Here is a 16,014-nt window from a genome sequence, read left to right as displayed (position 1 = left end):
AGGATTCCAGAGGGTGGAGTGTGAAGACGTTCAGTCAAATAAGAAAGAACCAAAAACAAACGTCACTTGTACCAGACGAGTAACAAGACGCTGGTCTGTAGTGAAAAGAAAACATATTCTTTCAAATGATTACAACTTTAAAGGTAATATTTGACCGATTTGGAATCTGCTTTAGCTGTTTGAAATTAATAACAAGCCTAATATCATTATTAGATCAAATATAAGCTATTAAGCCATTTAATAAAAGCAGTTAAGCACACTACTACAGCAAATATGTGATATATTTAACATCAAATATAGTTTATTTCATACATTTACTATGGGTGGAGGAGGGGTTAACGGTGGTGTGATGTTTGCCTCGCAGCTCCAGGGTTGGGGGTTCGAGTCCCGCCTCCGTCCTGTGTGCGTGCCCTCCCCATGCTTCGGGGCCTCCTCCAGGCACTCCGGTTTCCTCCCCTAGTCCAAAGATATGCACTGTAGGCTGATCGGCATTTCCAAATTGTCCGTGATGTGTGAACGGGTGTGTGAATGTCTCCTGAGATGGGTTGGCAGACCCACGTTGTGCCCCGAGCTCCCTGTGACCCTGTGTAGGATAAGCGGTACGGTAGATGTATGGATGCATATTTAATAGAAAATATTTCATAACGGATCAGAAGCACCCTTAAGATCGTAAACCCGGATAGTTTCCAAACTCATACATCTTCAGAAACACTTTATTCTGATAATTAACTGAAAACCCTAATCCTAGGGTCATGCTGATTCTGGAGTCAATCCCGCATACTCCAGTCCATCACAGGGCACCATTCACACACTCATTCACACCTACTATTGGCTCTTAAAAACTATTGGCTAAAAACTATTGGCTCTTAAATGACATTATTTTAATGCCGGCACGGTCCTTTAACTGACACGGGTGTCACGGAAAATAAAAACAAACGTAAAATATATGGACAAAATAGATCACCTTGTGCATTGGCTGTGAACAAGTGTTTTGATGCTCCACAGCGTCCAGGAGAAGACCAGAAGACATGCTGATTAATCAGAAGTGCTGTTCTTACTCAAATCGCGACGTTTCAAAACGATCAAATTTAAGTGTTTATTTAGTGCTTAACCAGATTCGTGTTTTCTTCTCTGCCGTTATTTAACATGAAAAGATTCTCTCTTCAGGATGTCTTAAAATCTACTCCCTCCTCCTCCTCCTCCTCCTCCTCCTCCCCCCTTCTACCATTTAACTTCATTTAAACCTGGCCTGCAGATGACTTCTGAATCCAGACCAGGACCAGGTTACGCAGGCTTATCATCACGGTGTTTATTCCTCCTTAAGAAGGCTTGACAGGTACTGCTCTGATTTGTGACTCCCGAGGTAAAAGAATCACGTGGGGGTTGGGTGGACATGAAGGCCAGCACTTCATCCGAAACCTCCAGTTGCTCCTCGGATAGAGTGGAGGCATATGAGCTACGGCTTGAAACATATGGAGACGCTTAGGTGCTACAGCTTACGTACGTCGCTCTCCGGTTCTCTACACCGCTTCCCATCTGCAGTAATATCTATTTCCCCAGGAGCTGTTTTTCTTTCTCATTATGATTTATTTTTTTCCCCTCATAAAGCAAGACTGCATTCCTGAAAACATGTCGAGCAGGTGTATGGTTACTGGTCTACACAGAGGTTAAGCATCATGCTGCCCGCAGTCGGATTTGTGAAGCTTCTGAAACAGCAGAAGCGGAAAATCAGCTGTAATTGCTGATATAAACACTTCAATGTCATACACGTATAAGTAATACTGCACCTACTATACACTTTTAGATAACAGTTGTAGAAAATACAACAGCACTGCACAATTCTCAAATCTGATTGGTCAGAAGGTGTGGATTCAAACGATAGGTTTATATTAAAGGGATCATTCTAATAGGTTATGATTTTCTATAGTAACAAGGACTTGTATGGAGAGTAATGTACATAATCTAAGGCTCATAATAAATGGATTAAAACAGTATTTAACAAAGATAAACATACCGTATACATCACTGATATGGTGAAGCTTCCTGTTGATGGAAGGAGTCTCCAGTGTCAGTGCTTTTTATAACAATCGGTATGTTTTCCACCCCCGGAGAGTCTTCAGGACAGAGAACTTTGTGCTTTCAGGTTTCATGAAACACGACAAGCTACGCGTTTTGTCTTATGATGTTCCAAAGAGAAGCTGGTGAAGGAACTATGTTTATTGCACTAACTTGTCTTGCGGAATTTCCTATAAGCTTCGGGATACGCTGCTATTGGAAAGACTTATTTTGCTTTAACAGCACATCCTGAAATATTTTAATCCTTATATATTTAGATCACATCAAAGGAGCAACCTTCACTGCACATATTACCAAATACCTTACTACCATATATACATAAACCTAACTCTCACACTAACTCCTATACAACAGGGATTTATTCTTAGACCAGATCCTATTTGTACTAGTGTCAGGGCATTTTATTTTTTATTTATTTACATAAGACTTCAATGCTGTTGACTCCTTCTATCGCTCTTAATAAGATGCTGTGAATCTAAATCCATCTTATCCCATTCTAGCACACTGCTTATGATGCATTAAAGGCGGGGGGGGGGGGGCTAGGGGCTAGGTTTACTGTGAATGGAATTTAAAAAATGCACATTATGCATCCTTGAGGACCAGGAGTGAGAAAATATTTAAGATGTTTTATAAACTCCTCGAAATAAGTATAAGTAAATAACATTTTATTGCCTTTACGTCTTGATCTTTCCACTTTCTGCATGGCTGGTAGAACAAAGTCTCCGTGTTCGCAGAGTTGTAATCGGTTCACAGATAGATCAGCTTCTCCCCCTTAGATCCAGCTGGGATCCATTAAAAACACAACTTCTGATTCAGACAAGCTCCTCCGAGGGCTGGACACACATGGGTCATACCCAGCAGGTAACACACCGGGGTCATAGGTCACTACTTCCCCTCCCCCTGCCCTCTACCAGACCCTGCCGATGTTACGCTCTCGCTAACAGCAAGCCTGTTGATTCATTCAGAATTGGGGAATGACACACAAAAGGGTCCTGATCTCCAGGCTGGGTCGAGCAGGAGAGAGTGAAGATGAGGCAAAGGGGGGGGGGGGGGCATCACACTGTCCATCACTACACAGATGTCCTATTGCCATGGAGATGCCAAATGGGACAAGAGGGGAAAAGGGGGAGAAAAAAGGAGGAGGGAGAACGAGGGAGGGAAGGAAGGAGGGAGGGGGTTTCCGCAGTGACTAAGGAGGTGAACAAAGAAACCTCCACCACCCCAAAGAAGTCCCATTGGCCTGCAATGGCAGTGACATAATGTGAATCAGCTGTGAAGGACTCTGAGAGCTTGAGTGACTGCCGATGTGGGGATTAGTACTGACGCAGCATTTCATTAGGTAAACAGGCATGGATATGGCAAGAGTAACTAATGAGGTCCTTTCCTGCTGAGGTCATGTATATTTTGAGAACTGGGGCTTCCCTGGAGAACATCTGACTTTTTACTTGTGTACACATGGTCTTTTGGGAAACTTTGGAAAACTTATTTTTTCTTTTAATATACAGAGTATTTAGTGTTATTACGCTGAAAGCCATGACTCAATACTGCAGAACTGACCACTCAGGAGACCGAGTATTTCTAGACCTAGCTCTCGCATAGTCTATTCCTAACAGAATCTAACTCTCAAATCCTTTCGATATCCCCCTACGGTCTCTTTTAATCAAGAGCGGGCATCAACAGGGGAAGTGATTAGCTACAAGTCTTTGGTATTTCCCCAACTCCTTTTCAAATTCTTAATCCTTTCACTGACTGCACAAAAGTCCACAGACATCCTGCTAATGCCGTGCACTCTTGCTCTCTAACAAAGAGACTGGCCCTTTTGAAATAAGAGTGGCAAATCAGAAGTTATTGTTTCCCCACTTTGAAATGCAACGTTACCTGCCCACCCCTCCACACAGGTTCCTAGTCTCAGTCTTTTCTGTTTAAACATCTGAAAATTCATGGTGGAAACAATGGGAGGAAATTCGCCACACTTCCACTCTTACCCTGGAAAAACATGTCGAAAACAACGTGTCAGATAGTCGAGTTAAGCAAATATTTTACAAGTATTTGCATTAAACTGCATATCAAATAAAAATCTGAATCAAATCGATTGGCCTCATTTATAGAGCTGGATATAAACAAATTTATGACAATCATATACTATATATATATATATGTGTGTGTGTGTGTGAATAATGGAGCATTTACACAAGTGAAGTGGTATTTAGAAAATTCAGTTCGTTTGGAAAAAAAATGTTCGTGTACTAGAGTTTTTATACATTTAATGCACGTATGTGAATCCATGCATTCACATTAAATGATCTTTTTATTTGAAAAAATATATTTTTAAGCCGTTGTGTTTAAATCACTTATTTATTTCAGCGGCACTCAACTTATTAATTACCTGAAATAAATGAATCCAAAACAAATCCATAACGTAAGCCAAGACTAGCCATTTCAATTAGGAAAAAAATTAAGTACAAAATAAGCAAGAGTTAATGCATGTCTGAAGTGATGCAGTGGCTGAGCTGCGCTACTGGAAAATCCAGCACATGCTGCGTTCAGGAGGTGCTCTTTCTTTCGCTCTTTAGTTATCACTTTCATTTCAAGTGTGAGATTTGCCTTTTATAGTTTTGTTTGCTAACTAAATGTAAATCACTTGCGCTATGAATATGCTTGGAAATCTAGAGGCGGCCCACGTTTAATGGATATATTGAAAGTCTACAAAGAAAATCAGCATTAAAGAAACGTTTATACGTCTGGTTTTATTTCGGCTTGACCTATTAAAATATTCGCACACGTCTTTACTAAAGGACTGATGACTGAGGGGCTTGATTTGGTGCGACAACCATTTGTCTTTAAAACTGTACCACTTGGCATAGTTTCACATCACTGCATTTTTATGAAAAATAAATAAATAAATAAATAAATAAATAAATCAAAGCTTTGGTCTCACTTGCTTCTGTCCAGATCTCAGTCTCTAAGAGAAAAACTACTTTCTTTCATTAACAGCATTAAAAAAAAAAATCCCTGTATATTTATAAAATAGGTTTCTTACATGTTTACATAGTACTGTACATACAAGATCTCGTGAATATGACGCCGATGTGGCACCGACACCTTCTCAGTTTTAAAGAACAACAAAAGCATGCGCTGTGTGTGCAGTGTTTATATAAAATCTACAGACTTTGTCTTGTAATTGAAATATGTGAATCATTTCATAGTATGTAAGATAAGTAGATCCAAGCTTATTGAAAGTCTGAGATTAATTGCACTTAAAATTTGTTTGCTAACATATAAGATGAAAAACTCCCAGAGTTTATGGGAACTCCCCAAATGGCTGAGATTAGTCCTGACTCCAGGGCACTTAGGAATGCTGAATGAATGAGAATGAGAACGTTTGTGAAGGTAGCACAGTAAAACTACAGCACTTAGGCTGGTGGATTGTAATGGAAGGGATTGGGTGTTGACTGCATTGATGGACCAGCTGCAGCTCGTCTGTGCCTCAAGTTCCCATACTTTCCTTAATCCTGCTCTGACACTACAGGAGGGAGAGAGAGGGGGGAAGACGGAGAGAGAGAGACAGAGAGACGACGGAGCTCTGCACTTTGTCTTGACAACCCAACCAAAGTTTCAGTTTCATTCCTTAAAAGTGGGGTAGATTTCCGTTAATGAAGTCTTATTTAAGAGGACTTTGTTATTCATTTCTTTGGAAACAGGGGTTGGTGGCCCCTTTGTGCCTAGTCTTTAAATACATTTTTAGGCCCATTAAAGCTGCAGACTTACTGTTTATTATGATTATTTATTTATTTTTAAATGAACCTATATGGATAGTTATGTGCATTCACAGATCTCTCACTAAAGTAGCTTAGCATGCTCGTTCTGGAGTGCCTTCGAGCTACGTTCACCGTATCGTTATTAGTGCATGTTTGCATTGTGTCCAACAGTCAGTACGTTTACATGGACAACAGTAATCCGATATGAACCCGATTAAGACGATACTCTGATTAAGAAACTAGCACGTAAACAGCGATTATTGATGACCTTAATCTGATTAAAGTCATCCTCGAAGTAAACACAAATGGAATTAAGACGTGTGGAGTGTTCCAGTTTTAGTCGCATTATTGACGTGTATTACAGACACGTACACACCTTAATCACACTATTAACGTCATGTGGGAGTTTTCACCGCATTTTGCGACAGGACACGTACACACACGGCAGCGCTCGACCGTTTGGCGGCTTCAAACAAGAGAGCACGACTGCGTCCCAACCACGTACTTACCTGCTATATAGTAGGTGAAATACATGTATCTTAGCTGCTATAGAGTAGGTAAGTACGCGGTTTGGGACGCAGCCCACGGCTTCAAGCAGTCGTCTATTAACACGTACAGCATGACAAATAATTAACCGCACTTGAAGCTTTCGTAAAATTTTTAATAAAAACACCCAGAACTGTATACGGTACCATAACGAATGACGTGTGCTGTTAATCGCTCTATGTTCTATAACACGTAAAACAGGAACATGAAAGGAATATTCTAAAAGCGACTCATGTAAACGCCTTAATCACAATATTGTCAATAATTAGATTACTGCTGTCCATGTAAACGCAGTCACTGATGGGTTAAATAAACAAATGATAATACAGCGGACATCAAATAAAGTGGAATGTTTGCAATAAAAACGCGTGTGAACATTTTACTCTTCGCCCACAGCTGCAAAGACTTCGGTTTCAAGATCAACGGCTGAAATGAAACGTGTACGTCGATGTGTAACATGAATTGTAAAGGTTAATGTTAAAACAATGTGAATCGCAGGTGTTATATCAAATTTGATACTGGCTCGTTTATGAATACGTAGTGTAGACTACTTTATATACTATATTATTATACGTTATACGTATACAGAACGTCATGATTATCAGTCCGTACAGGATCTCAGTTTTTTTTAGGATTGTTGTGGTCAAAAAGGCTCGATTTTGCTGCGGCTTTGTACAAAATCTGTTAAGTAACTTGGACTTTTTTGTGAAAAACGACTTGAATTGACGAAATCACAATCTCACAGTAACCACCCTGGCCCTGTGTGTGCGGAGTTTGCATGTTCTCCCCGTGCTGCAGGGGTTTCCACCGGGTACTCCGGTTTCCTCCCCCAGCCCAAAGACATGCATGGTAGGCTGATTGGCGTGTCTAAAGTGTCCGTAGTGTATGAATGGGTGTGTGTGAGTGTGTATGTGATTGTGCCCTGTGATGGATTGGCACCCTGTCCAGGGTGTACCCCGCCTTGTGCCCGATGCTCCCTGGGATAGGCTCCAGGTTCACTGTGACCCTGAGAAGGGGTTAAGCAGTATAGAAGATGGATGGATGGACAAACATGAATTTGGCTGGATGATTCTCAGCCCGAATCTGCGACACGACAAGCATGTTATGTGGGGGTTCCGTGAGGATCAGTCCGAATAGGCTAGGTGTCCACGACTGAAAAATAGGTTAAGAACCAGCAGCTCTATACTGAGGGTTTGGACGACGTCCACACAGTTAACATCGTCCAGAGTTGAACTACTGATAAACGTTCAGCGGCTTCACCACAAACAAGCCGGCATTATCATTCGACAAACTGCTCGTGTCTGTCTTGAGTATCAGACAGCTGAGACACGTCATGGGTAAAATGGAGGCTTTATCACTTCAGTATCATTCAACAGCATGAATGTAGAGGACAGAACAGAGCTTGACCTCGTGCCTTCCCATTTGCCAGTATATTCTCCATCGGAACATCCGATATACATTTTGATCTCAAAAACACTCCCTTCGTATTACTTGTTCGCCACGATGGATAATAAATAAATAAATAAATAAATATTCATATAATGGTATATCCAGTGAAAAATATAAGATCTGTGATATTCGTGTGTGTCTAAATAACGAGTAAATCATCCCAAACTGCTCTTGTTTATTCTTTGAACAATACAAAGACACTTTCACTGATAGAAGTTGCATAGACCCAAAGGGGACGGATATAAGCCAGAAGAAAAATATATCTAAAACCGACATACTTTTACACGCTGCAAACAGACACACGCTTTACAATGAATCTAACACAAATCTAACAAGCTGAAATGATTAACAGTGAAAAGATGACATCTGGAGCTGTGGCCGAGCAAAAAAAAACAACAAAACAAAACAAAAAAAACTTCATTAAAGGGCTTGGTCACAGGGCGGAGCCTGTGTGTTCATGTTCAACGAGCTCCAGGGTACAAGACTTTTAAAATACTGCTTCTTGTTTCTTCTATGGATGATAGAATGTAAAAGAAATGAGTGTAAGAGGAATAATTTAAGCCTGTGGTTGAAAAAACGATAATCGTTTATTATTTATTTTTAACGTAGCTCCGCTGTATTTGCTGAAGTATAAGAAATCGTCACGGTGTGTGTGTCGCTCCAAAAAAGAGGAGAACTCAGTCACGGAACTTGTGTAATTATAGAATTATAGACGAGATTCTATTCGCTTAATAAATAATCGCATTCATTTGTTTCATTTAAACAATAGAGAACTCTGAGCGTTAGTAAACGCCGCTGCGATTCGGCAGCAAATTTGTCTGTGGTAATTCTGTGGAAAAGAGGTAGATCAGACTACATTCGAAATGTTACAGTGAGACGTCGTGTGCTTGGCTTTAAGTAGTCAAATTCAGGAAAGACTCTGGGGCTGAGGTGTGCATGGTAGAACATCTGAGCACTTAATAGTACCGATAGAACCGTACCTCTTACATCTGTAGTTTCCCGTTTCCTGCGGTTCCTGAGTCGAGAATATAAACGCAGCATGAATGGCCAGTCGCTTTGAATCAAAAGTTCTAGATCTGATCAGAACATGTCATTTTCACTCGTTAGGTTCTTTTTTTCTTACATCAAATCGTTCGAGTACCAGCTTTTACTCTTTCACCTGCACGGCCCCGAGTGCACCGGTCCGTGTAGGAAACCAGACCGTAGCTCTGTCTGTAGTTATGTGTGCTGTAAACACTCAGCTCTTTGTAAACGTTAAGAATCCGCGTTATTACGTTCGTAGCATTCGGACAGACAGGGTCGGTGTTTCGGACCGTTTTAACTTTTCTGGACCACGACTTGAAATTTGCCTGAAAACAAAAATAAGAAGTGATGAATACAATTCAAATACAAGTCAAACTACCAAAATGTCATGAACAGCTGGAGTAATATAGTACATATTGTATGCAGCAACATTGAACAAACCTAATACGATATCATTTTGACTGAGAAAACAGGAACTGAAACGTACAAAATTATATTTTGGTATTCCGTTTGAAGGATTTTATTTGTATTTATTAGCCCCAGTGTCAGAAAGTGCCAAAGAACAGACTAGAAGTAGAAGTTGATACTCACATGAAGGCATTGAGGAAACTTCAGCAGTCACTACAGTCTCCACGCCCAGGTTAGATAACGCTCCTCGAATTAAACCACATGTGTAGGACAAATACTGAGAGAGGGAGAGAGAGGGAGGGAGAGAGAGAGAGAGAGAGAGAGAGAGAAAGTACATATAGAGACTTTTGTTGTTGATATTTTTCCCTCTTTCCAACTAATGACTCCACCATTTTGCAGTAATCTATATTCTACACCTGGAGACTTACTTTAGAGGATTCCTCAAGCTGCTGCGTTCTGCCGGAAACTCGAGTCAACAGTGCAAACTTGTTATCCTGGAGGACATACGTTCCCTGTAGACGGACAGAAGTCACAGTTAGACTAAATGCTTAAAAGAATGACACACACAAACACACACACACAATGTGTTTCGTTCCTGATCAAGTTAAACATCAGACCTGATGGTTAGTCCTCAGGTTGTCAATCTGCTTTCTGAAGATACCGTTCCAGAAGTCTTTGCACAGGAACTTCATGATGTCCAGGTCATCTTTAAAGGTGGGGCAATCTTTTGTAAACCTTTTCGACAAACAGTCAAAAGAAGAAAAAACTAAAAGATGTTTTTCACCTGATACATCATCATCTGTATAAACAGTACACATGCAAAACTGGGCTGAGACAGAAAATAGCACCATGGAAAGAGTCTCAGGATTATACGAATACAACTGATTTCATATCTATTGGAAAAACAGGAGTCTCGTTCTTATGTCATGATGCCACCTGCTGGACAAAATGTACATTTGCTAACTTTACAAAAAACAAAAACAAATAAAAAGTCAAGAGAAAATGTGCATGCAAGTGTGTTTTACCTCTCGATTAAGCCTTGTCCCACTCTGAAGCCCATTCCCTCCAATACAGACACACACGTTACTCTCTCCTTTCAAATAAATAAATAAATAATAAGTCAATAGAAATAACAGTAACCCTTAGTAGATAAAACCTTAATTACTTAACTATCGTATGTATAATACGGTAAAAATACATGCTGTGTTTTATTGTTTCACAAATGAACATTTCTTTCATTACCACAAGCAACACAAAATGTCTAATATGTCAGTTCAGAGTGAGGACTGTGTGAGTGTGTGAGTGTGTGTGTGTGTGTGTGTGCGCAAGTGTATTCAAAATCAGATCCAGAGGCCAAAAGACCTTGTGCTTTGTGTTGCAGATTATATTTAATTGTTGAAGAAATCCTTTGAATCCTTCTTTTTATAGAGAAACTTTACAAACAGATGTACATGTTCCTTTTCCCCCCACTCATCTTTTTAAATCAGTAGTTTTAGATTCATTTCAAAATTATATTAAACATAATAAAAATTAAAATAAAAACTTAAATACAGTAATATAGGATAAGGATTCACTGAGTGGTCTTTGATACACACACACACTTTTGTCCCTTAAGTGTTCAGTCAGTCTCTCTCTCTCTCTCTCTCTCTCTCTAATGTGTAAGTTTAGCTAATAAACTGTACCCTTTCTATATCTTCCCGAGTCGTGTGCTCTGTGTAAATATGAGACACCATCTCCATGTGAAGAAACTCGAACAGAATGTCGTCTGCCATCGTTACTCTTCACTAAACGCGTCACGGTCTGCACAAATGAGATTTATTAAACAGGCATTAGTGTGGATTAATCCCTGCAAAAACCAGTCCAGTACTGGATCAATCACAGTTACTGGACCAAAAGTATAGTAAAATTCAGTTTTTATCCATAAGTTCAATCACTTTGTCCTACTGCTAACACAAGAACAAAGTACTGCATACATGTGACTTTCTCTCTCTTAAAAACAAACAAACAGTAAAATAACTACACTTGGTCAATCATTAGATCACAATCACACAAGAAAGTGTGAGATACTGAAAGATTAAAATCGGCCATCGTACTGACAGCTACAGCCGCTGTAAACTTCACACTTTACACTGCAGAAATATACAACACTCTCATATACAGAGCAAAACAGGGGTTACACCGAGAGAGAGAGAGAGAGAGAGAGAGAGAGAGAGGGAGAGAGGGAGAGAGAGGGAGACAGACAGACTGAAATAATGAAAGACAGAGGGAGAGAGAGAGTGAGAGACAGACACACAGACAGAAAGAAAGACAAGGGGGGGGGAGAGTGAGAGAGAGACAGACAGAAAGAAAGAAAGACAAAGGAGGGAGAGAGAGTGAGAGACAGACAGACAGACAAGGGGGGAGTGAGAGAGAGACAGACGGAAAGAAAGACAAAGGGGGGAGAGAGAGTGAGAGGCAGACAGACAGACAAGGGGGGAGTGAGAGAGAGACAGACGGAAAGAAAGAAAGACAAAGGGGGAGAGAGAGTGAGAGGCAGACAGACGGAAAGAAAGAAAGACAAAGGGGGGGAGAGGGAGAGAGAGAGAGAGAGAGAGAGAGAGAGAGAGAGAGAGAGAGACAAAGGGGGGGAGTGAGAGAGTGAGAGAGAGAGAGAGAGAGAGAGAGAGAGAGAGAGAGAGAGAGAGAGAGAGAGAGACAAAGGGGGGGAGTGAGAGAGTGAGAGAGAGAGAGAGAGAGAGAGAGAGAGAGAGAGAGAGAGAGAGAGAACATAAAGCTGACCCTTCTCGCAACTGCTTGTAGTTAAAAAACAGATTTCAAAGCCCTAAATATTACTAATATAATAACTAACCTAACCTCGAGCTACATATAAAGATATACAACCAAGTTTAAAATGCACGCGCTGTTATTGTACTTACACTGTACCTGTAGTAACTAACTAGCCTACATGCTAGTTTAACAGCTTAACAGTATCTCCCCAGAACACGGCGAGGAACCGCCTCCTCCTATTCTATTTTTACCTCCGCTTCGTCTTCGTTGTATTCTTCATCTTCGTTGGTTTTTACCGGCGGTTGGCAAACAGCTTTTTGTGCATTACCGCCCCCCGGTGGTCTGGAGCGTGGAGCAGCTCGGTTCACAATCTACAGCACTAGATATTTACTAGTAGATCACTATTATTAAATTATATTCCATTTGAACGTCTTCCTTCTTCATGTACCCTAGTTGGTAATTTGAGATGCCAATGAACAATTAACACGCAAATTAGTCTACGTTTACGTGCAAATAAATATTCTGATATTAATCAGAATTTGGCAATATGCTAATTAGTATTGAGTCATTCAATCCGATTGGCCGATTCAGATTAAGACAATATTCTGATTCCCCAAATTCTGATTCCCAGCTCTGGAATATTCTGGTTTTATTCTGAAATTGTATGCATGTTAACACCTTAATCAGAAAATCCACTGAAAGGAGATATATGCGCATTCTCAGTATGCAAGGAATTGTGGGTGCTAACAGATGCTTAGCTGTATGCTAAGTATTTAGGAATGGAAATTCAGGCATAATTAGAGCAGCCAGGTGTACAGAAATATTCCGATGCCTGTACGCATATAAACATCGCATGTAAACATAGTAATTGTTGAATTCTCAAATAATATGCTAACGCTTCTGTAGTAACAATTCAATCACAGGGACTTATATGGTAGATGATCTGCATAATCTGTAGCTAATAATATACATCATTAAAAAGTTGTTAACTAAAAATGATAGCATGAAGCTTTTTGTAAGTAAAGGTTTATGTGATGTTTATGGAAGGAGTCTCCAGTTTTAGTGCTTTGTAAAAAGACAGAGTTGTTTATGATTTCTGGTTCTTAGGAGCAGGATATGTTGCTTTTTTTGTGTGGTCTTATTATCTATAATAGAGGGCCAAACAAACAAACAAAAAGAATCCGTTTGGTTACCAATAACACATCAAAAACTCCTCTTAAATATGTTTGTTTATCAGCATCTATTGTTGTTGAAAAATCCCTCCAACCAAAGTCAAAAACGCTTCCCAAGACAGGGGTTATGGATGTCAAAAGAAATGCAATGACTTTATTTAAAACAACAAAGCGAGACCGTCTCCAGAAAGTCTAAATTCATGGGCTTTTATACTCTTCTGCGACAGTGAGCTCATCTCTAGGTTGGGTTTTGTAGGATATTTTGCTTCTCCAACCTACATTGGCCCTGCTAGCTCACAAATTAAAACAGTAAAACTGATTAAAAGATCGATCTTACACTTCAGATAAATAAAACAGCCGAACTCACGAAGACTGGATTCAGACGAAGAAGGTTCAGCTGGCACCACGTCACATGAAGATGTAACTTGCACCAACGTTTCAGTGGCACACAGTCTCTTTATATACACTTCAAGCATGGCACTATATCTAACATTAACCAATCATATAGAGTTCCCCTTCTAGTACATCCAATCACATCGTATCCTGATTACATCATTTCCCATCATCTCCAAGAGACCTTAGGTTTACTCGTTAAGTACTGTTGTAAATTTCCTTTATCTCTTGCTTCAGTCCATCATCATTTTTGTCAGTTATACTGTAGGGTCTATTATCTTTTCAACAGTTAGTTCCTTATCTACTTTTGAGCGATTTCTACCTCGATTGAGCAACAGACCTTTCTCTTGTCAGGGATGAGTGAACATTCTAATGCTTATCGGAACAGTACGGTTGTTACTCGTTTTTAGTTGGTCATCTCCTCTATCTTTGCTCCTTGTCTAACTTTTGGTAGGGTCAGACTTGTGCTTAGACATATGGTCAAACATCAGCCCTGGACCTTCCAAGACAGTTGATAATCCACACAAACCCACTCTCACACTTTTCCCACTTTTCTCCAGATGGCCTAACAACAACAACAACAACAACAACAACAATAATAATAATAATAATAATAATAATAATAATAATAATAATAATAATGATGCGCCTGATACACATACTGTGAAATTTTATTCTGTAAAATCAAAGAGTAATCTTTCTTTTAAATGATAACCTAAATTTCCTGTGTGTGTGTGTGTGTTTGTGTGTGTGTGAACTTTTCACCTGCGCCTCTTAAACAGTCCATCTGTCTGAACTTCCTGATTCTCGTGCTGGTGTGCTCTTACGCAACCACCACACTGTGTACTGTCAAAAACCAGCTGTCTTTAGGTTTTAAGATTTCTCTTATTTAACGTTTCCGTCAATAGCAAGCAAGCATGTTATTGATGACGGATATTAATGACATGTCGAGAGGTGAGCGGGAAAAAAAAAACAACCCTCATTCTTTGCCAGTTGATGAGGGAAAAATTCTCACCTTGCCACCTTTTGTACATGTTTCCTCAGCATGGTTCTTCAGGATAAGCAGGTTTAGGTAAAGAGTGGGATTTTAAAGTGACAGAGGGTGGAATATGTAGGAAATTTGTGATAAAATAAGATCTAAAGTGTATAAACTAATGAATAAAATATAGATAATTCATACTGAAGAGTCCTGTGAAATCTCGACCTTGTCCTTCATTTCGCATATATTTCTATGTATGTAATTATACAAGCTATGAGAAAGTATATCAAAATGTATATAAAAAAAGTGTCAGGGTTAGATTTTGGTTCCCACACACAATAATCCATTGCGTGGTTGAATAGGAACCAGGAAAGTGCATGGGCCGGCACTTTGCTAGGAACAGCTTGGCGTCTGCTGATTTAACAAATCTAATAGTCTGACTTGATTAGGTTTTTCAGTTGGTGGGTCAGGAGTTTTTTATTGATTGATTGATTTAGATTATATTGATGGCATTTGATCATAATTTGAACCTTCATTGGGTATTGTTTTGGGTTGAGTTACTACTCCCATGTCATGCTTAGGTGATGGAATTTGGGCAATACCTTGCTGACTGTGAAAGTTGTTTGAGGCTAAGTTGCGACTCTGATCTTAGGTTTTAGTGGGTGGTATTTGGTAGTTACTTTATACATAGTTGGGTAATGATGTATATTGTCTTGGTTTAAGCTTTTAATGCTGATTCAGGCATAGGTGATGGGAATTAGGCAAGATTTTATCCATAGTTGTATTTGTTTTGGTGGGAATTGTCTCGGGCTAGGTTGTGTCTCCTGGTTCAGGGGATTTATTTATTTATTTGTTTGTTTATTTTTTATTAAGTCCTACCTTGTCCTGTTTTAATCGATCAGGTCTGCTAGAGTTCAAACATTTGTTTGTTGTTGTTTAGTGATCCAATATTTTAAGTTTAGCTTATTTTTTAAGATTGCTTTGTGCTAAATTTTAGGACATCATCAGTAGTTCACCACAGAGTCTACGGGTGTTTCGGCCTTTAATCGCTGTACACCGTCATCTGAAGCGGCTAGCCGTGGGTCGATTGCTCCCCGGCCTGTGTCCCATAGCCAATCAAAAGCTTTTAAAGAACACTTCTTTTGGCAGGTTTAAGAACATTGTGAAATTGTGCTGTTGTATCGTGAAGTTTTTCATGACGTCCAAAAGAACACACACTCACACACGCTGGTGATGTTTATGTCCATCTGTGGTGTAGTGGTTAGAGTTAGTGTCGTGGTTCTACATGTTGTGTGTTCTCGTCTGCCTTTTGGCTGGTTTAGGACTAAAAATGACTGCAGCCTCATGAAGAGGTAGAAAAAGTTATGGTTGTCATTTTCCCCACTCTTTTCAAGCGCAATCTCACAACCCTCTCATACCTCTTCCATTGTTGTCTCCCTCCCAT

At 39.8% G+C, this 16,014-nt stretch overlaps 1 protein-coding gene across 3 annotated transcripts; it reads right to left on the bottom strand.

The window, feature by feature from the left end:
• Window positions 1-7,987: 7,987 nt before the first annotated feature.
• On the bottom strand, window positions 7,988-12,375 carry trappc6bl (trafficking protein particle complex subunit 6B, like). Of its 3 annotated transcripts, none has more exons than XM_017491545.3 (7): window positions 12,278-12,375; window positions 10,943-11,060; window positions 10,286-10,353; window positions 9,878-9,995; window positions 9,689-9,772; window positions 9,444-9,537; window positions 7,988-9,178 (listed from the first exon to the last, which is right to left on the bottom strand). In XM_017491545.3, the coding sequence occupies exons 2-7, from the start codon at window positions 11,030-11,032 to the stop codon at window positions 9,147-9,149; spliced, it is 486 nt and encodes a 161-aa protein (XP_017347034.1). In that variant the 5' UTR covers window positions 11,033-11,060; window positions 12,278-12,375; the 3' UTR covers window positions 7,988-9,146. The 3 variants fall into 3 exon arrangements, with proteins under 3 accessions (XP_017347034.1, XP_017347032.1, XP_017347033.1); XM_017491543.2 differs by having other exon boundaries at window positions 12,176-12,323; XM_017491544.3 differs by having other exon boundaries at window positions 12,183-12,304.
• Window positions 12,376-16,014: the final 3,639 nt, after the last annotated feature.

The sequence above is a fragment of the Ictalurus punctatus genome, chromosome 17, assembly GCF_001660625.3.
Source record: "Ictalurus punctatus breed USDA103 chromosome 17, Coco_2.0, whole genome shotgun sequence".
NCBI lineage: Eukaryota > Metazoa > Chordata > Actinopteri > Siluriformes > Ictaluridae > Ictalurus > Ictalurus punctatus.
Note: the sequence above shows the minus strand (reverse complement) of the source record. Positions and strands in the feature narration are given on the sequence as shown.